The sequence below is a fragment of the Macaca fascicularis genome, chromosome 14 (assembly GCF_037993035.2).
Source record: "Macaca fascicularis isolate 582-1 chromosome 14, T2T-MFA8v1.1".
NCBI classification, from domain to species: Eukaryota; Metazoa; Chordata; class Mammalia; order Primates; family Cercopithecidae; genus Macaca; species Macaca fascicularis.
This window is the reverse complement of record NC_088388.1, coordinates 57889240-57911318: the sequence shown is the minus strand read 5'-3', so window position 1 is coordinate 57911318 and position 22079 is coordinate 57889240. Positions and strand designations below refer to the sequence as shown.

At 38.3% G+C, this 22079-nt stretch overlaps 1 protein-coding gene across 1 annotated transcript; it reads right to left on the bottom strand.

The window, feature by feature from the left end:
• Nucleotides 1–10575: 10575 nt before the first annotated feature.
• On the bottom strand, nt 10576–12341 carry LOC102138525 (olfactory receptor 10A6). Its single transcript, XM_005578723.4, has one exon. It carries the CDS (start codon nt 11568–11570, stop codon nt 10608–10610), a length of 963 nt encoding a protein of 320 aa, XP_005578780.2. The 5' UTR covers nt 11571–12341; the 3' UTR covers nt 10576–10607.
• Nucleotides 12342–22079: the final 9738 nt, after the last annotated feature.

Below are 22079 nucleotides of genomic sequence, written 5' to 3'. Positions count from 1 at the left end.
CAGGGGCAACTGTTTAAAGACATTTTGTTCCTGACTAGTTACTTTGCCCATTATCTTCATGTTCCTAGAGTTTGTGATACAAAGAATAATGTATAACCAATCAATAGATTCTGGGTTTTTTTGTTGTTGTTGTTGTTGTTGTTGTTTTGAGACGGAGTCTCACGCTGTCGCCCAGACTGGAGTGCAGTGGCCGGATCTCAGCTCACTGCAAGCTCCGCCTCCCGGGTTCACGCCATTCTCCTGCCTCAGCCTCCCGAGTAGCTGGGACTACAGGCGCCCGCCACCTCGCCTGGCTAGTTTTTTGTATTTTTTTGTAGAGACGGGGTTTTACCGGGTTAGCCAGGATGGTCTCGATCTCCTGACCTTGTGATCCGCCCGTCTCAGCCTCCCAAAGTGCTGGGATTACAGGCTTGAGCCACCACGCCCGGCTAGATTCTGTTATTTTAATGTAAATTCTTGGTAAACAACTTGGGAACTGCCTCTTTGTTTCATTTAAAAACCCACTTGTAACTAATAGGGGTGTATATTCAGGGTAACTTGCATCTATGCTCCTGAGTTGCAGTGTTCAAGCCTGGTCCAAATGAACTCTCTACTTACATTGTTTGCCTCGATTTTTTTCTTCTTTCAGTTGACATATCAATGCAAGGGACCAGAGCAAATGTTCGTAGACTGAAACAGATTAAATGCAAGAAAGAGAAAACTTGAAAATATGCATTATCATTGTAGAGAGACTCAATGATTTTTTAAAAAGCATATTCTCAAAAAAAAGATCAATTTTAAAACAATATAGGGGAAATCGTAAAATGGTTTTAAAAATAACTGTATGGAGAAATGGAGTAACAAAATAGATAACACTGAATGATGAGTTAGAATTCACAGAATGAATTTGATTGAAATTCACATAAAATTAATGAGAAGTAAAAATTGTCATGAAAAAGATAGGAGATGTGGAGAATTGATCTGATGGCTCCAATACTCAGGAGTTTAGATTAAGAAAGCAGAAGTAGGATGGAATCTATACCCAAAAATTTAAAAAAGCAGAAATAAAAGCAAATCTCTTTTTTGCTACCCTGGAACTAGAAAACAGTGAAATAATGTTTAGAGTTTTTTTGTTTTTGTTTTTGTTTTTTGAGACAAAGTCTCCCTCTTGTCCCCCTTGTCCCCCAAGCTGGAGTGCGATGGCACGATCTTGGCTCACTGCAACCTCTGCCTCCTGGGTTCAAGTGATTCTCCTGCCTCGACCCCCTGAGTAGCTGGGATTACAGGTGCCTGCCACCACACCCAGCTAATTTTGGTATTTTTAGTAGAGATGGGGTTTCACAATGTTGGCTAGGCTGGTCTGGAACTCCTGACCTCAGGTGATCCACCCACCTCGGCCTCCCAAAGTGCTGGGATTACAGGCGTGAGCCACCGATCCCAGCCTGTTTAGAATTTCTTAAAGCATAACTATTGAAACCCAGGAATTATATAGCCAACCAAACCTGTGGCATATAGAAAAATTATTTTAAAATAAAAGCTTTAGACAAAATAAATGTAACAGAATTTATCTGAGCAAAGAACAATATCATGAATCAGGTATTGGGGCTCAGGAAGTGTTGCCCCAAAGACTGGCACTTTGATATGCTGAGAGGCCTAGAAGCTGCCTCAGAATCAAGGTCCCTCTAACCTTGTCTTACCCCTAGACACACACCTGCAGTGCAGGAAGGGGCTGTCTCTGGGATTTTCTTATCTGTCCCGGAAAGCTTCTTTCCAAAAATAATGCAATTGCCTTTCTTCTCCTTCCTGAAATCTCATTATGTATCACAAAAAAAGAAGACAGGAATCCAACCTCACCTGGAAGGACTTTTTCACAAGAAAATGACCGTCTCTCAGGTTCATTCAAATTCCAAAGAGAATCATTTACAAGTTAATTTCTGTCCATTTGCTTCCCCTAATAATCATTTGCTACCCCTCAAAAGAATTGTCTACATTCCCCATCTCCTTCCTCCCCTATGAAAAGGGTGTATAAGTTTCTGTGTCCCATTGGGTTATTGGATAATCATTCTCCTGCAATTCCCCCAGGCTATAAACTTAAAATAAAATTTTGCATGCCTTTTTTCCTATTGATTTGCCTTGTGAGTTGATTTTCAGCAAACCTTCAGAGAGGACTACTGGTTGCCCATTTTTATGGTTATTTCTTGATTATATGCTAAATAAGGGGTGGATTACTCATGAGTTTTCCAGGAAAGGAGTGGACAATTCCTGGAACTAAGGGTTCCTCCCCTTTTTAGACCAAATAGGGTAATTTCCTGACATTGCCTTGGCATTTGTAAACTTTTATGGCACTGGTGGGAGTGTCTTTCCACATGCTAATGAATTATAAGTAGCATATAATGAGCTGTGAGGATGCCCAGAAGTCACTCTTGTTGCCATTGTGGTTTTGGTGAGTTTTGGCCAACTTCTTTACTGTAACCTATTTTATCTGCCAGGTCTTTATGACCTGTATCTCCTGCCAATCTCTTATCTCATGCTGTGACTAAGAATGCCTTAACCTCCTGGGAATGCAGCTCAGTAAGTTCCATCCTTATTTTACCCAGCCTCCATACAAGATGGAGTCTCTCTGGTTTAAATGCCTCTGACAACTCCCTTTTGGTTTAATCTACTGGGGCACAATGCAGGAGCTCAGTCTAAATCAATAGCCTCCTGTAAATTTTATTTAACAAAGGCAAATGGAAAACTGTTTTAGACATGCAAGGATGCAGGATGTATAACAATTATACAATGTTTGAAAAAAATAACGTTGGAGAAACTGAAACCAAATAAAAGTTCATCTGAAAAAAACAGCTTAAGAAAAGGTAACATGTAGGATACAAAAATGATAAGCCATTTTTAAATCAGAAAATCTTATAGTTCAATTTTAAAATAATTTTGGTCAAGTATAACAACATATAATGTAATAATAAATGAAAGGCTATGAAAAGAAGTATAATAGGAAAAAAATCACAACAGTATTATACTAAAATATCTGATTATTTTCACAAACCTGGGAATGATAGCTGGGAAAACAAGAAAATGCTTGCTTAAAGCCTTACCAATTAAAGGAATTACATTAAGGTTCTGCTCTCCAACCCAGATGAACCACAAAATAGCAAATGTTCAAACTCAACATTTAAGTGATTATCACATGCCAAGCATAGCTCTAAGCACTTTACATTTATTGTTAAATAACTCCTTTAATAAGTCTCAAATATTTAAACTATCCTGTAGGGCATGGCTACTGCAAGTGTAATTCTGGATCAGCAAGACCTAAGAGCTTGTTAGAAATGCAAGTTTCTGGGCCCCACCTCAGACCAACTGAATCCAAATCTCTGGGGAGGTGTCCATGAATCTGTGTTTTAATCAGCTCTCCAGGTGATGCTTTTGCACCCTAAAATTTAAGAAGCACACCTCTTCTCAGTTAATGTGCTAAGATGAACTGGTATATTTCAAATGCATTAAAAGTTTATCAGGAGATATTGATCTTAGACTTCTGAGAGCCCAGGCAATACCTGAAGCAACCAGAGTACCAAAACATTGTCACTGGCCTCTTTGTGGGCTTCTCAGAAACTGGCTGAAATGGATGTGTGTCTGATGGGACCCTGTGTTCCCCACAGACAGTGAGCACTGTCTGGAGCACTCTGCTGGAAGCCACTGAGTGAAGCCTAGGAGATGCTTTAAACAATGTGCTGCTGCCTTGGTGGCTAAGAGTTTCCAGGTGCCCAAAGGAGTGCAGCATACAAGCAATAATGTAGCTCATTCAGAGAATCAGAGTGGGCAATTATCCAGTAAGGGCCTCTGGTGGGCACAGCTCTACAAGGTGCCCCAAATCTCTGCCCTTACATAGTCTTATGCTCATTTCCATCTTAACTACCTGGTAGTAACTGCTCTTGCTTTGCCTGTGCGTGCTACAGAATAGCACTTCCTTATGATGAAAGAGAAACTTAAGTACATTTCAATTTTAAAGAGTTTTTCTGAGCATTCAGATTTTCAAGAATTGGGGCAGCACCAGACCACAAGGGGCTCTCACTCCATCAGGAAAGGCAAGAAGGGAAACTTTATAAAGATTTTGCAAAAGCAAGACAAAGAAAATAATTTTGATTGGTTAGAAATTAGTTGGTGGTTTCTGATTGGTGCTGTTTCTAGTTTCGATTTACTGATTAGACTGGACTGTGGTTGGTTCACATAGGAATTTAGAGTGCCAAAGCCACCTTGTTGTAATGGCCTGCCAATTAGATTCTTTTAGCATTATCATTTTGAAATATTCAACATGAAAAAAATTGAAATAGTTATGAAATCCATTCTCATTATCATAATAAATTGTAACATTACACTTGGCAATGAAAAAAAAAGAAAGTGTTAGATTTTTAAGATTCATAAACCAAAAATAAAATTCTAAGGCCCCCAACCTACTGATGGACTCCCCTCTCAGCCACTGGCATTCCAAAGTAAACCTGAAAAACTAGTTCAGACCATGACGGGAAGGGGTAGGTTAGACATGTGTCATTATAACTTCCTCCCTTTGGAATTCGGACACAACTGGCCAGCACTACCATTAAAATAGAGATCTTAAGACAGAAATAGACTCTTTGTAACAGTAAGATACCAAATTCAAACCTGACTCTAGTATGGTAATTCGTGACAGATAGTAGGTCCTGAAAGAAATCGAAATTTTTTTTCCCCAAAATATATTTCTTTGACATGTTCTTAAATGGTATGGCCCTGCAAAGCTATCTTTCGTGTGGAAAATCCACATTCTGTAGAGAATCCTCTTCCCTTTCCATATCTTTTCTCTGATCCAGAAGAGAATTAGCTAAAAGTATGGAACCTTTTTAGGTCTGATAAGAGCTCTGAAGCCTGCTACCTGGGGGCTTCATCTACATAATAAAAATCTTGATCTCCACAACTTCTTATCTTAACCTGAACACCCCTTTCGATTGATTCCAGGTCTTTAGATAATAACTCTTTCAATCAATTGCTAATCAGAAAATCTTTGAATCCACCTGTGACCTGGAAGCTCCCACTTCATGTTATCCCATGTTTCTGGAGAGAAACACTGTACACTTTACACATATTGATTGATGTTTGCCTGTAACTTTAATATATAAAATCCAGCCATAACCTAACTACCTTGGACACATGTTCTCAGGATCTCCTGGGGCTATGTTATGGGTCATGGTCATCACATTTGGCTCACAATAAATCTCTGCAAATATTTTACAGAGTTTGACTTTTTCATCAACAAATTTTATCAACTACCTTCTCAGAATGGTTTGTTTTGTTTTGTTTCAGAGACAGGGTCTCACTCTGTCACCCAAGCTGGAGTACAGTGGCATGATCACAGCTCACCCACTGCCTTGGCCTCCCAGGCTCAAGTGATCCTCCTGCCTCAGCCTCCCAAGTAGCTGGGACCACAGGGACATGCCACCATGCCTGGCTAGTTTTTATTTTTATTTCTGTAGAAACAGGGTCTCCTTATGTTGCCTAGGCTGGTCTCACACTCCTTGGCTTAAGTGACCCTCCCAGCCCAGCCTCTCAAAGTGCTGGGATTACAGGCATGAGCCACCATGCCTGGCCAGTTTTGTATCAATGACAACTAGCAAAATGTGAAGGGAACATCCCTAAGATGTCTTGATCAGAAATTGCAAGTTGCAGTTTCAAGCATAGAAACTGATATTAGAAAACTTTACTTGTGGAAACAACCTCAAATTCCTTCTCCTAATTTCTGAAAACACTTTATTAGAAGTATACAAATTTAATATTTAATGTCTTATCTAACACTTTGCTAATCTTTCTTATAATTATGGCATATAAAATAAAATACTTTTTTCATCATAAAGATGTCCCCAAATGCCTTCTTGTTTACTTACCTCTGTGTGCCATGCATTAAACAGTTTTGAATATTGTTTAGGCTGTTGATTGCACTGAAGGCTGGTGTTCGGAAAAAAAGTTATTTTACTTACTTCTGTATTTATGTAAAATTTTAAAATAAGCATGTATTACTTTTGTGATTAAAACTTATCATAAATATTTAAAGTAAATTAAAATTAATAAAGTAATACAGCATAATAGCATTTAAAAATACATAATTAGCAATATTTTCTTTAAAAATAAATAATATTTCTAACTTTCTTTTGATTAGTGAAAAACAAAAAAAATGCAAATTTAAAAAAATAAAAAACAAATAATACTAGATCACAGGTCACAAAACAAAACAGACACTCTGGAATGCTATGGTAGAGTAGGTCAAACAATACAACCTTCCTTACTGGCAATTTGACAACATGCATCAAGCATCTAAACAATGTTCAAAACCTTCAACCCAACAATCCTTTTTCCAAAATCTAGTCTAAAGGAATTAATTTTAAACAGTTAAATAATTTTACTGCAGAAAAATTTTTAAATAATTCTTTTTGTAGCAAAAAATGCTGTGCATATAAATAGCAGTGCTTTTTATGACTTGATAAAATTCAAAACACTTTAAACATCCAAAAATAGGGAATGAGCAAATAAATTATTTTCCATGTTCTGATGAAAAATTATGTTTATGAAAACTTTGTGATAACATAAACAATGTGTAAATAAATAAAACAAATAAAACACACACTTGAATAATCCTATGATCCAAGTTATATAAAAAGCAAGATATATCTTCAAGAAAAAAAACACTTGGAACTCAACAAAATTATGTTCAGCTTTTCATGGTAGAAACATTTTTTTCTTTTCTGCTTTTGATAAGCATATATTGGAAAAATGTATTAACTTTTATATTTGAAGCAAGCTTGCGTGATTTGCTTTCTGTTTCAAGTTTACTTGGGACATCAGCCACCTCTAAGCCTCTTTGGCGAAGGGGGTTGTAAAACCTTTATCTCTGTCCATATTATTGGTTGCTGTTTGCCTGCATTTTCTGGAAGAAAACCATAACTCTATTTCACTTCTAGGATATCATTTTTCTTGTCAAACTTTATTCATGCCTACCAGTATTACAGTTCCATAATTTCTTTTTCAGATCTAAACAGAAAAAAATATAATTTAAAATTTTCTAACCTTAAGCTTAAATATGTTGTGGAGAAAAATGCCAAATTATCCACTACATGTTAAGTTTTCTTAAATTTCTTTTTTTTTTTTTGTAACAATAATAGTCTGGATCGGGTTGTGCTATAACAGAAAACCTAGCAAATACTAGATTAAACAAAGACAAGGTTTATTTCTCTGAAGTAACAGTCAGTAAAGAAATAGGCAGGAGAGGAATGTTCAGGTCGCTACGCAATGCCATCATAGACCGAGGGGCCCGAGGGGCCCTCTAGCTTTCCACTTGGCCTCTGTAGGGCCTGGCTTTTCTAGTCATGCTTTAACTTTCGCTGCAAGATAACTGCTCTATCTCTAGCCTCATGGCTTGTTTCAGGTAGAAGGAAGGAGGAGGTTGAAGAGCAAAAAGTCCTTACTAACTAAGTCACATTTTTAAAGAGTTTTCATGGACACCCTACTCAAGGATGTCCACCTACATATCACTAGTCAGAACTGTGTCACAAACCACCCTTGTTCAAAAGAGAAACTGGGAAATTGGTTATTAACTGGATACATTACTGCCCTTAAGAGACTTGGTTTTATTTCTACTTAAAGAACAAAAATGGGATTTTTTCTATTAAAGAAAAAGGAGAATGGGCATAAACTAGGAAACCAGCAGCAGTAGTAGCCACAGTGACTATAACTAAAAATCACCATGAAGAATAGTATGCAGAAATGATATGATTAGGCTATTATGTGTGAAGCATACTAACAATTTCTATTCATCAGAATAACATAAAAATTTTAAACTATGACTAAATTTACTAGTGATTATTTCTATCTCCTCACATAACATGACAAATGTATGAATTCCCAGCATATACTTGGATTCATACACACACACACACACACGTACAAATTTAGAATTAGAGTGACCTAATTTCTTATTGTAATTTCATAAACATCTTGCCAATGCAGGCTTTTATTTATCACAAAGGCAATGAAAGAGGAAAGGGTTGAATATAGTGAGCTTCCAGCATCTAATGACCAATACATTGTAAATCCTTCAAGAGCAGAGACTATTTCATGAGATTTAGTGCTCTTAAGACATTTTTATAAAGAATTTTTTTTTTTTTTTTTTGAGATGGCGTCTCACTCTTTCACCCAGATTGGAGTGCAGTGGCGTGATCTCGGCTCACTGCAAGCTCCGCCTCCCAGGTTCACGCCATTCTGCTGCCTCAGCCTCCCGAGTAGCTGGGACTGCAGGTTCCCGCCACCATGCCCGGCTAATTTTTTGTGTTTTCAGTATAGACGGGGTTTCACCGTGTTAGCCAGGATGGTCTCAATCTCCTGACCTCATGATCCACCCGCCTCAGTCTCCCAAAGTGCTGGGATTACAGGCATGAGCCACCGTGCCCGGCCTATAAATAATTTTTTTAAAAAAAATTGGTTTACAAAATGAACTGAAGAATGGCTAAAAAGACTTTCTGTATTTGGCTTCCTTTGCTTCTTTGTTGATTTGTTCATTTTACATAAGCCTTACTTAATTGGTTCTTTTAAAAGCTATCAGAAGGAAATTTCAGTATATCAAGAGATGGGATCCAATCAAACGCTTTTGCTGATGGCTGTTTGATGCCCAAATGAAAACAATATTATACAACATTCAGATATTACTGATAGTGACAGGAGGCAGCCAAATGCCTAGGCAGATGGGGTGGGTCCCAGTGAAACCCGCCTCTAAGTGGAAGACAGTTTAAAGCCTGAAAGCCAAGCTACAGGTTAAACCCTAGGACCTGATTGAGGACTTATCTTCCCATTTCACATACTTTCCTCTGATTGGTCCCCACTCTTCACCTATTTTACATATACCTACCCTTTCCTAATTGGTTTTCCTACACTGTCGTGCCCACTTTTGAGTGGTGTCTTCACTTTAACTTTTTTGCATACTCACAAACCAGCATGCACTTCCCATTTTGAGTCCCTAAAAGGCCCTGGACCCAGCCACCATGGTGGGACTTTCCTGCCTTCGAGTAGGGGAACCACCCGGCACATCCCCTCTCTGCTGACAGTTGTTCTGTCCTTCAGTAAAATTATTCTCCCCCATCCTTACCCTTCAATGTCCAGCATATCCTCATTCTTCTTGGGTGTGATAAAAACAGCTTGGGAACTGCTGAATGCAAGTACAAGCTATAACACGGGCGAGCTGGGGCATGCCAGCATGGCTGAGCAAGGCCCAGGTTGGGTGTTGCCAGCCAGGGGTCTCCAGCTTCCAAAGTGACTGAGAAGAAAAGTCCTGCATCACCACCTACAAGGTTTCAGCCTTCTTCTCATGAAATTTCTCTCTCCTTTTTTTTTTTTTTTGAAATTCCAATGTATTTGCACCTTCACCTTTATTTTTGGCAGAAGTAGATGTGAAGAAAAAGAGGGTTTTCCATCAAATGAATGATTGCTTCGTAGAAGTGTTCTAACTGCTTTATTACCCCACCTCCACCCCCAGAGCAGAAATGAAGGGTGTTGTCAACTCCTTTGATACAGATTTAATGAGTAGAACCCTTTCTATTTATTATAGCAATATTAAAATAGGAAGCAAGAATGAAATGTTACATTTCAATGTTGCAATCTGTCTAATTATTCATCTTTATGTATAACTAGAAAGACTATTATATGATTATTTTATGTTGGAAAGATGCACATGAATATTGATGTGACTCAAGGATAATAGAAAAATCGGCACAATGAGGTAATCATATTTATGTCCCACAAGAAAAAAACGCAATTATACATTGTTTGGCCTGTATAAGGTGCATTTTTGCCTTATGGAAGAAATTTGATCAAGTTTCAAAAAATATAGTTTATAAGTGGAAAGGACAGCCATACTTTAAATGACCTTCAAAAATGATCACATGATGTTCTCTACTCAAAACACTGGATGAATATATATTCTAAAATAACCAGAAGAAAACTAGTTTTGAATTATAGCCTCTCTGAGTCCCTGAGTAGAGACATTGTGTCCCTCTCAATAAATAACTGCTCTTTCCTACTTATTTATGGAACGGATTTTCACTACAGAAGCAAAAAATCTCATCTCGTTATTGTAGGCTTCTTGGCATTCAACATAGACAGTGGGGTAGGATGGGTGCTCAGGTCAGTCTGAAGTCGTTAAAATCATTTAGAAAAGTAACTCAGTAATACCTATGAAAACTTGCAAACTCACATTTGTTTTGACCCTTCGAACCTACTTTGTGAAAGCTATTCTGTAAAAATTAAAGCACCAGAATTTATGAATATATAAAAACAGGTTGTTTTAGTATTATCTATTGTGACCAAAAAAATAACCATTAGTAGGGCTATTGCTAAACAAATTGTTGAAATTGTGTTATATTCAATATTAAGGAATATTATGCATTGGTGAAAAAAACTAAAAACGTTAACATATAAAGATGCTCCTGATATACAATCAAACTTGGAGAACTCAAGAAATTAATCATCCTCATGCCAAAAAATGCAAACTTTTTCACCATTTATTAAATTTAGATTGAGTACATTCAGGCAGTGACTAAATCTTACATGGCTTCTCAACACAGTCAGATTGTGTGTAAAACCACTCGCCTTCGCCATAGTTTCATCAAAGCCCTCTTCATCTCACTGTTTTGCAGACTGTAGATAAGTGGATTCAGCAGAGGTGTCAGAAGTGAATAAGACAGTGACATCAGTTTCTTGGTTTCTGGTGAGTAGCCAGATTTGGGCTGTAAATAAGTCATATTGGCTGTGCCGTAGAACAGGGTCACAGATGTGAGGTGAGAGGCACAGGTTGAAAAGGCCTTTTGTCTCCCAGTAGTTGATGGAATCTTCAGGATGGCAAAAAGAATTCGAATGTAAGACAGGAGTATCAACAAGAAAGGAACCAAAATAATCAAAAAGGTGCCTGTGAATGCATAGATTTCAAACAAAAACGTGTCTGCACATGCAAGTTCTAACACTGCTGGGGTTTCACAAGATATATGGTTAATTTCATTAAGGCCACAAAAGGGAAAACTAGATACCCATGACGTTTGCACAGTACCTAACATAAAACCTAAGGCCCATGAAAATATAACTAATTTCATAAAAACTCCTTTATTCATAATCATTTGGTAGTTGAGAGGATGACAAATTGCAGCAAATCGGTCATAAGCCATTGCTCCCAGGAGAAAACATTCAGCCCCACCAAAAAGAAGGATGAAATACATCTGTGCAAAACAGCCCCCAAAAGAAATTGTAGTTTTTTCAGTAGAGAGGACCACCAGCATTTCAGGCATAATAACTGTACTGAAACTCAGGTCCACCACAGATAAGTTCAGGAGGAACAGGTACATGGGAACATGGAGGTTCTGGTCTAGGGAGATGATGACTATAATGATGGCATTTCCTATCAGGGTCGCCAGATAAATAACCAGGAAAACCCCAAAGAGCTGCCCCTGGAGCTCAGGAAAGTTAGAAAAACCCAAGAGGATGAATTCAACCACAGAGCTTTGATTTTGTCTTTTCATTTTCAGTAATGAAGTCATGCATTGATTTTATGGACATAGTATATAAAGAATAAAGTCAGTCCATTAGCTAAGAGTTCCAGTCTGCATTCACCCCAGAAATTCTGGCAGAAGATGAAAAGAGGAGCCTATCCTGACAGAAATTTTCTTTGGCAATTTTAGACAATGACCAAATACTTGGATTATATTCCAAATGTAAAAAAGAGAAATGAAGAACTCTGGCTCAGAGATCTTGTCTGAAAAGCATGAAATAACATCAAATTTATTTGATATTATTTGAAAATTAAACATAGCCTTAAAGGAAATAGAAATACTTTATACCTTAGGTTCCAATCCCATAACATTGCTGCAAGTGTTCTTTATTTAACTGAATTTTACGTAAATGCAAAACTTAAGACCACAAAAAATAAAATATAAAAAAGTAGGTAGATTGAAAAAGATATCCCAACAAGTTTGATAATAACCTAATAATCCAATGTTATAGCAAATTTGATATAAACTTATTTAAAATATTAATTAGTTTCAAAGTGCCTGTATATGACTTGGGTAAAGAAAACAACATTCCGTGGAAACAAAGGGGATTTGCATTTTCAACACAGCCATATTAGGTGACCTATAGACTCTGTGAATTAGCTTCAAGCTTACAGATTTCTGCCCATCCTGGATCTGGCCAATTATATTGGGATTTACCTGGATGTGAAATTTTGGGGGCCACATCTCTAAGGTCTATCCTCTGACCATGATGACTTAAGAAAAATCCATTTGGGGTATCATTGTGTAATTTAAAAGATTTCACTCTCTCTCTCCTTTTCTCTCTTCTCTCTTCCCAGTATAGTCGTCATCAAAAAATTCATTTAATCATTAATTATTCAGCAAGCACTGATTAACCAGCTACCATTTTCTAGGCTCTGCACCCTCAGGAATACATGTGAATCCAGAGCTCAACAGAGAGCTAAGCACACTACATAAAATAGCTTCTAACCCCTTAACCAGTATGCTGCATAAACTAGTAACTCCCCGTACCACATACCCCACGACTTTCTCTTTCTCTCTCTCTCTCTCTCTCTCCATATATATATATATATATATATATATATATACACACACACACACACACATATATACACAACTGCGTGATTCAGTGCATTGATTTTATAACATTATATGGCATAGAATATATTCTCTATATATCTTTTTTAAATAAATATGTGTAAAATATATATTTATATAAACATGAATGGATTATTTTATATATTTTATATATATATAAGCTCTAGCGAGGTGTGTGTGTGTGTGTGTGTGTGTGTGTGTGTGTGTGTGTATATATAAAATCCCTCACTAGAGCTTAGCTCCCAGAGGGCAAAGATTTTGTTTGCTTCTTTGCTCTACACGCAGTGCCTACAACACTCCCTGGCTCATAATAGGTGTTAAACCAACATTTTTGAATAAATTAATTTTAAAATAAGACAAATATAGACTCTATTTTTAAGGAATAGAGTGCCTAAGAGAAGTCAGCACACAACACGAGAATTAATAACACGTGCTGTAGAAATTTAAGTGAGGGATGATGACATTTGAAAGGGGAGGGAGGATGAACAAGCACAATCACAGGATGTCATGAATGGAAAGCCATTAGGTGGGAGGAGGGTGGTGGGAGGAGGAAGACTGACTTGCTCAAGTCAGGAGGCACTTGATGACACCATCAAACTACAATGGAGACCCACTGCCTTTTGTGTGATGTTTTGAAAACCAAAAGAAATTCACTGTGAGAAATGAGGAAGACAGATGGACACATCAAGTTGAAAGCATACAGTGTTGTCTTGAGTGCAGACCTGTAGGACATTAGCAGACAGGAGAAGACAAGTTACTTTATTTCTGAATTTGTCCATAGTCATGTATTAAAATCAAATGACTATATTTAACCACAAAAATTATACTGTATTTTGCAAGTCAAGAAAGCTCCTGCAATTATTAAAACCAGACTCCGTGAGACCAAACATTTAAAATACATTTCTAATGGCAAAAAAAAGAACATGTATTCAGTTCCAACTATGTAAAAGTAGATTGGTTTTAAAAATTAGAAAATTTATAGAATGCTATAAAAAATAGAAAATCTTTATACCTTAGAAGACCTTCATGGTGTCTTGGATAGATCACTGACAAGTAATACTTACACAGATCATTCCCTTCCCAAGGCTTTGGCCTGCCAATGGATAGAGGTAAGTGTTGGACTTACTGACCAAGTTCTCTTCTAGTTGCAAACTCCAGAATATGATGATTTATGCACACAAAGCAATTACACTTCTACTTATTGCCTGAACTTTTCTCTGAAAGGAAAAAGAAATTGACTAGCATCAAACCAAAAAGTCTACTAATTCAAATGTTTGAGCTGAGCCTAGTGACTCCTGAGCACTGAGACATCACTTCAACAGCATCTCCAACTATCAAAGAGGACAACTATAAACAGAAGTCCCACCAAAACGCACAGGAGCAGAATCTGCATTTTCTTACCTGTTGACTCTGTCTCTTTAATTTTCATACTACTTTATCAGAAGATTCACCTGTAGTCAAAAGCCACCTATTCATAAACACAACTGAGTGATTCAGCGTATTGATTCCATAATGTTATATGGTATAGAATTATATGGCCTGGAGAATTCCTCCCTGGAGAACATGCAGTCCTTAGAGACCTTCCTGTATTTTTGTGTGATAACTAAAGAGGCTTAAACTTGCCCCCTCAGGTGAGAAAGCTCAAGAGCACAAATGTGGAGCAGCACTCCTTCATATGTCTATGGGGAATGAGCACCTCTTCCCACAAGAGACTCAATTCCACTCTGACACCTCCCAGTAGGAGGTGAGAGGAGAGGCTGAATGAATGTTGTCAATAGGGAAAGAAGGGAGGGGTGGAGTGAGGGTGTGAGCAAAGGCAGGTGACTTAGGGCTAGAGGATTTGCGTGGACATGATGCTCAGTTTGTGCAACCATGGGAGACACAACAAGTAGATTAAAGGTGCTTTGTAGAAAGCCTGGATGCCACCCCCAACCCAAGAACTTTTATCTTTTTGAGAAAAAGTATAGAGTCACTGAAATTTTTGAAGAAAAAAAGTCATTACAGTTAATTTCATACATGGAGCTTTTTAACTTGGAGTCAATATTTCCTGAATGGCTTGTATAATTTTGAGCACATCACTCAACTTTCTGGATCTATTACTTTCTCTGTAAAATAAAGATAATGATATTAATCTCATAGGGTGTATGTGAGAAGCAGGAGACTCAGAGCTCAGTCTAAACAGTTTAAACAATGAAAAAGACTGTAGGCTCTGTCATAGCAGAGAAAATGGAGGAATGAATCTACAGGCTTGGCTTTATCCAGAATATGCACTCAAATGGAGGCTCCTCTTCTTCTTCTCATCTCTGCTTTCACAGAGTAGGTTCTGTTCTCAAGAAAGCTTGCTCTTCCTGGCAGCAATAAAGCTGCCAACAAGACTGAGGGATACATTCTCCCCAATCCATGTCCAGTGGGAAATGTCCCAGCAATCCTGAGGAAAGGAGTGTCTCATTCACAAAATCTAATCCAAGAACTTCTCCCATATCAGTCACCATGGTGGGATTGCATGTCCATTCATGAATCAGCCCTGTGGCCCAGAGATGGGAAAAGCTGCCTAACATGTGCTACCTCATGACATCCCATGGAGGCTTCTGTTGCACTGGTTGGTTCTATGTGGTGATGTCAGTGATTGTGTCACAGGTAATGCATAGTTTGTGAAAAGTCATAAAGATGTAGAGTCATGATTTGTACATTTTAGGTATTTTAGATTTCTATGAAAAATACTTGCAAACCATATGTCTGACAAGGGACTAATATCCAAAATATGTAAAGAAATAAAACAATTTAGCCAAAATAACAAATGACCTGATTTTAAAATGGTCAAATGACCTGAACACACATTTCTGAAGACATATGAGTGGCCAATAGATATATGAAAACGATGTGCAACATCTCTAATCATCAGGGAAATGCAAATTAAAACCACAGTGAGATATCACCTGGTACCTATTAGAATGGCTGTTATCAAAAAGACAATAATAACAAGTATTGGTGAGGATATGGAGAAAATGAAACTTGTACACTGTTAGTGGGAATGTAAGTTAGTACAGCCATTTTAGAAAATAGTATGAGGATTTCACAGAAAACTAAAAGTATAATTACCATGTGATCTGGCATGGCTATATAAATAAAAAAGAATTAAAATCAGTATATCAAAGAGATATCTACATATCTCTTTGAAGAATATACAGATATCTATATTCCCATGTTCGTTCATAGATCATTGTAGTATTATTTATGATAGGCAAGACATGAAAGCAACGTGTATCTATCAAAAGATGAATGGATAAAGAAAAATGTGATACAGTAGTCCCCTCTTATCTAATGGGTATACATTCTAAGACCTCAGTAAATGCCTGAAACCATAGATAGTACCAAACCATATATATACTATTTTATCCTATACATATATATCTATGATAAAGTTTAATTTATAAATTGGGCACAGTAGAGACTAACAACAAAAACTAATAATAAATAGAGAAATTATAACAATATACTATAATGAAAGTTGTGTGAATATGGTCTCTCTCTCAAAATATCTTATTGTACTGTATTCCCCCTTCTTCTAGTGATGAGGTGAGATGATAAAATGCCTATGTGATGAGATGAAATGATAGAGCAGGAAGGTGCAAGATTTTATCATGCTACTCAGAATAGCACTCAATTTAAAACTTATAAATTATTTATTTCTGGAATTTTCCGTTCATTACATGCAGACTGGCTCACCACAGGTAACTGAAACCTCAGAAAACAAAACTGCAGATAATGGGAGACTATACAATGTATACATACACACATACAATGTATACACAATATATATGTATACACAATGAAATACAATATGGCCTTTAAAAAGAAGGAAATCCTGTCATTTGTGATGACATGGATGAACCTGGAGGAGATTATGTTAAGTACAATAATCCAGGCACAGAAAGACAAATACTGTATGATCTCATTTACATGTAGAAACTAAAAAATTTGATCTCATAGAAACAGAGTAGAAAGGTTGTTATTAGAGACTGAAAGGGGTGCATGGAGGGAAGATGTAAAGGGGAGATGTTGATCAAAGGGAAACAGAGTGAGGCTCTGTCTCAAATAAAAAGAAATATACAATAAATTATTGTTAAAGACTTCAGATAACAACCTAACCATATACCTTAAAGAAGTAGAAAAGCAAGAACAAACCAAACCCAAAATTAGCAGAAGGAAGGGGAAATTCAGATTTTTAAATTGCAAGGTAAAGATGGCATTGTCCTCATAGAAATTACACCAAAAAGGGTCGGTGGAGAAAGATGGCCGAATAGAAACAGCTCCAGTCTCCAACTCCCAGCGCAAGTGACACAGAAGACCGGTGATTTCTGCATTTTCAACTGAGGTACTGGGTTCATCTCACTGGGGAGTGCCAGACGATCGGTGCTGGTCAGCTGCTGCAGCCCGACCAGCGAGAGCTGAAGCAGGGCGAGGCATTGCCTCACCTGGGAAGCGCAAGGGGGAAGGGAATCCCTTTTCCTAGCCAGGGGAACTGAGACACACAACACCTGGAAAATCGGGTAACTCCCACCCCAATACTGTGCTTTAAGCAAACAGGCACACCAGGAGATCATATCCCACACTTGGCCGGGAGGGTCCCACACCCACGGAGCCTCCCTCATTGCTAGCACACCAGTCTGTGATCTACCGGCAAGGCAGCAGCGAGGCTGGGGGAGGGGCTCCCGCCATTGCTGAGGCTTAAGTAGGTAAACAAAGCTGCTGGGAAGCTCGAACTGGGTGGAGCTCACAGCAGCTCAAGGAAACCTGCCTGTCTCTGTAGACTCCACCTCTGGGGACAGGGCAATAACAAACACAGCCGAAACCTCTGCAGACGCAAACGACTCTGTCTGACAGCTTTGAAGAGAGCAGTGGATCTCCCAACATGGAGGTTGAGATCTGAGAAGGGACAGACTCCCTGCTCAAGTGGGTCCCTGACCCCTGAGTAGCCTAACTGGGAGACATCCCCCACTAGGGGCAGTCTGACACCCCACACCTCACAGGGAGGAGTACACCCCTGAGAGGAAGCTTCCAAAGCAAGAATCAGACAGGTACACTCGCTGTTCAGAAATATTCTATCTTCTGCAGCCTCTGCTGCTGATACCCAGGCAAACAGGGTCTGGAGTGGACCTCAAGCAATCTCCAACAGACCTACAGCTGAGGGTCCTGACTGTTAGAAGGAAAACTATCAAACAGGAAGGACACCTACACCAAAACCCCATCAGTACATCACCATCATCAAAGACCAGAGGCAGATAAAACCACAAAGACGGGGAAAAAGCAGGGCAGAAAAGCTGGAAATTCAAAAAATAAGAGCACATCTCCCCCGGCAAAGGAGCGCAGCTCATCGCCAGCAACGGATCAAAGCTGGACGGAGAATGACTTTGACGAGATGAGAGAAGAAGGCTTCAGTCCATCAAATTTCTCAGAGCTAAAGGAGGAATTACGTACCCAGCGCAAAGAAACTAAAAATCTTGAAAAAAGAGTGGAAGAATTGATGGCTAGAGTAATTAATGCAGAGAAGGTCATAAACGAAATGAAAGAGATGAAAACCATGACACGAGAAATACGTGACAAATGCACAAGCTTCAGTAACCGACTCGATCAACTGGAAGAAAGAGTATCTGCGATTGAGGATCAAATGAATGAAATGAAGCGAGAAGAGAAACCAAAAGAAAAAAGAAGAAAAAGAAATGAACAAAGCCTGCAAGGAGTATGGGATTATGTAAAAAGACCAAATCTACATCTGATTGGGGTACCTGAAAGTGAGGGGGAAAATGGAACCAAGTTGGAAAACACTCTTCAGGATATCATCCAGGAGAACTTCCCCAACCTAGTAGGGCAGGCCAACATTCAAATCCAGGAAATACAGAGAATGCCACAAAGATACTCCTCGAGAAGAGCAACTCCAAGACACATAATTGCCAGATTCACCAAAGTTGAAATGAAGGAAAAAATCTTAAGGGCAGCCAGAGAGAAAGGTCGGGTTACCTACAAAGGGAAGCCCATCAGACTAACAGCAGATCTCTCGGCAGAAACTCTACAAGCCAGAAGAGAGTGGGGGCCAATATTCAACATTCTTAAAGAAAAGAATTTTAAACCCAGAATTTCATATCCAGCCAAACTAAGTTTCATCAGTGAAGGAGAAATAAAATCCTTTACAGATAAGCAAATGCTTAGAGATTTTGTCACCACTAGGCCTGCCTTACAAGAGACCCTGAAGGAAGCAATAAACATGGAAAGGAACAACCGGTACCAGCCCTTACAAAAACATGCCAAAATGTAAAGACCATCCAGGCTAGGAAGAAACTGCATCAACTAACGAGCAAAATAACCAGTTAATATCATAATGGCAGGATCAAGTTCACACATAACAATCTTAACCTCAAATGTAAATGGACTAAATGCTCCAATTAAAAGACACAGACTGGAAAACTGGATAAAGAGTCAAGACCCATCAGTCTGCTGTATTCAGGAGACCCATCTCACATGCAGAGACATACATAGGCTCAAAATAAAGGGATGGAGGAAGATTTACCAAGCAAATGGAGAACAAAAAAAAGCGGGGGTTGCAATACTAGTCTCCGATAAAACAGACTTTAAACCATCAATGATCAAAAGAGACAAAGAAGGCCATTACATAATGGTAAAGGGATCAATTCAACAGGAAGAGCTAACTATCCTAAATATATATGCACCCAATACAGGAGCACCCAGATTCATCAAGCAAGTCCTTAGAGACTTACAAAGAGACTTAGACTCCCATACAATAATAATGAGAGACTTCAACACTCCACTGTCAACATTAGACAGATCAACGAGACAGAAAGTTAACAAGGATATCCAGGAATTGAACTCATCTCTGCAGCAAGCAGACCTAATAGACATCTATAGAACTCTCGACCCCAAATCAACAGAATATACATTCTTCTCAGCACCACATTGTACTTACTCCAAAATCGACCACATAATTGGAAGTAAAGCACTCCTCAGCAAATGTACAAGAACAGAAATTATAACAAACTGTCTCTCAGACCACAGTGCAATCAAACTAGAACTCAGGACTAAGAAACTCAATCAAAACCGCTCAACTACATGGAAACTGAACAACCTGCCCCCGAATGACTACTGGGTACATAACAAAATGAAGGCAGAAATAAAGATGTTCTTTGAAACCAATGAGAACAAAGATACAACATACCAGAATCTCTGGGACACATTTAAAGCAGTGTGTAGAGGGAAATTTATAGCACTACACTAAATGCCCACAAGAGAAAGCAGGAAAGATCTAAAATTGACACTCTAACATCGCAATTAAAAGAACTAGAGAAGCAAGAGCAAACACATTCGAAAGCTAGCAGAAGGCAAGAAATCACTAAGATCACAGCAGAACTGAAGGAGATAGAGACACAAAAAACCCTCCAAAAAATCAATGAATCCAGGAGTTGGTTTTTTGAAAAGATCAACAAAATTGACAGACCGCTAGCAAGACTAATAAAGAAGAAAAGAGAGAAGAATCAAATCGACGCAATTAAAAATGATAAAGGGGATATCACCACTGACCCCACAGAAATACAAACTACCATCAGAGAATACTATAAACACCTCTACGCAAATAAACTGGAAAATCTAGAAGAAATGGATAATTTCCTGGACACTTACACTCTTCCAAGACTAAACCAGGAAGAAGTTGAATCCCTGAATAGACCAATAGCAGGCTCTGAAATTGAGGCAATAATTAATAGCCTACCAACGAAAAAAAGTCCAGGACCAGATGGATTCACAGCTGAATTCTACCAGAGGTACAAGGAGGAGTTGGGACCATTCCTTCTGAAACTATTCCAATCAATAGAAAAAGAGGGAATCCTCCCTAACTCATTTTATGAGTCCAACATCATCCTGATACCAAAGCCTGGCAGAGACACAACAAAAAAAGAGAATTTTAGACCACTATCCCTGATGAACATCGATGCAAAAATCCTCAATAAAATACTGGCAAATCTGATTCAGCAACACATCAAAAAGCTTATCCAACATGATCAAGTGGGCTTCATCCCTGGGATGCAAGGCTGGTTCAACATTCGCAAATCAATAAACATAATCCAGCATATAAACAGAACCAAAGACAAGAACCACATGATTATCTCAATAGATGCAGAAAAGGCTTTTGACAAAATTCAACAGCCCTTCATGCTAAAAACGCTCAATAAATTAGGTGTTGATGAAACGTACCTCAAAATAATAAGAGCTATTTATGACAAACCCACAGCCAATATCATACTGAATGGGCAAAAACTGGAAAAATTCCCTTTGAAAACTGGCACAAGACAGGGATGCCCTCTCTCACCACTCCTAGTCAACATAGTGTTGGAAGTTCTGGCTAGGGCAATTAGGCAAGAGAAAGAAATCAAGGGTATTCAATTAGGAAAAGAAGAAGTCAAATTGTCCCTGTTTGCAGATGACATGATTGTATATTTAGAAAACCCCATCGTCTCAGCCCAAAATCTCCTTAAGCTGATAAGCAACTTCAGCAAAGTCTCAGGATAAAAAATTAATGTGCAAAACTCACAAGCATTCTTATACACCAGTAACAGACAAACAGAGAGCCAAATCAGTAATGAACTTCCATTCACAATTCCTTCAAAGAGAATAAAATATCTAGGAATCCAACTTACAAGGGATGTAAAGGACCTCTTCAAGGAGAACTACAAACCACTGCTCAGTGAAATAAAAGAGGACACAAACAAATGGAAGAACATACCATGCTGATGGATAGGAAGAATCAATATCGTGAAAATGGCCATACTGCCCAAGGTAATTTATAGATTCAATGCCATCCCCATCAAGCTACCAATGAGTTTCTTCACAGAATTGGAAAAAACTGCTTTAAAGTTCATATGGAACCAAAAAAGAGCCCGCATCTCCAAGACAATCCTAAGTCAAAAGAACAATGCTGGAGGCATCACGCTACCTGACTTCAAACTATACTACAAGGCTACAGTAACCAAAACAGCATGGTACTGGTACCAAAACAGAGATATAGACCAATGGAACAGAACAGAGTCCTCAGAAATAATACCACACATCTACAGCCATCTGATCTTTGACAAACCTGAGAGAAACAAGAAATGGGGAAAGGATTCCCTATTTAATAAATGGTGCTGGGAAAATTGGCTAGCCATAAGTAGAAAGCTGAAACTGGATCCTTTCCTTACTCCTTATACGAAAATTAATTCAAGATGGATTAGAGACTTAAATGTTAGACCTAATACCATAAAAATCCTAGAGGAAAACCTAGGTAGTACCATTCAGGACATAGGCATGGGCAAAGACTTCATGTCTAAAACACCAAAAGCAACAGCAGCAAAAGCCAAAATTGACAAATGGGATCTA

What these genes read in the sequence shown, in the direction of transcription:
- LOC102138525 (XM_005578723.4), bottom strand. Translation starts at nt 11,570, where the DNA reads ATGACTTCATTACTGAAAATGAAAAGACAAAATCAAAGCTCTGTGGTT.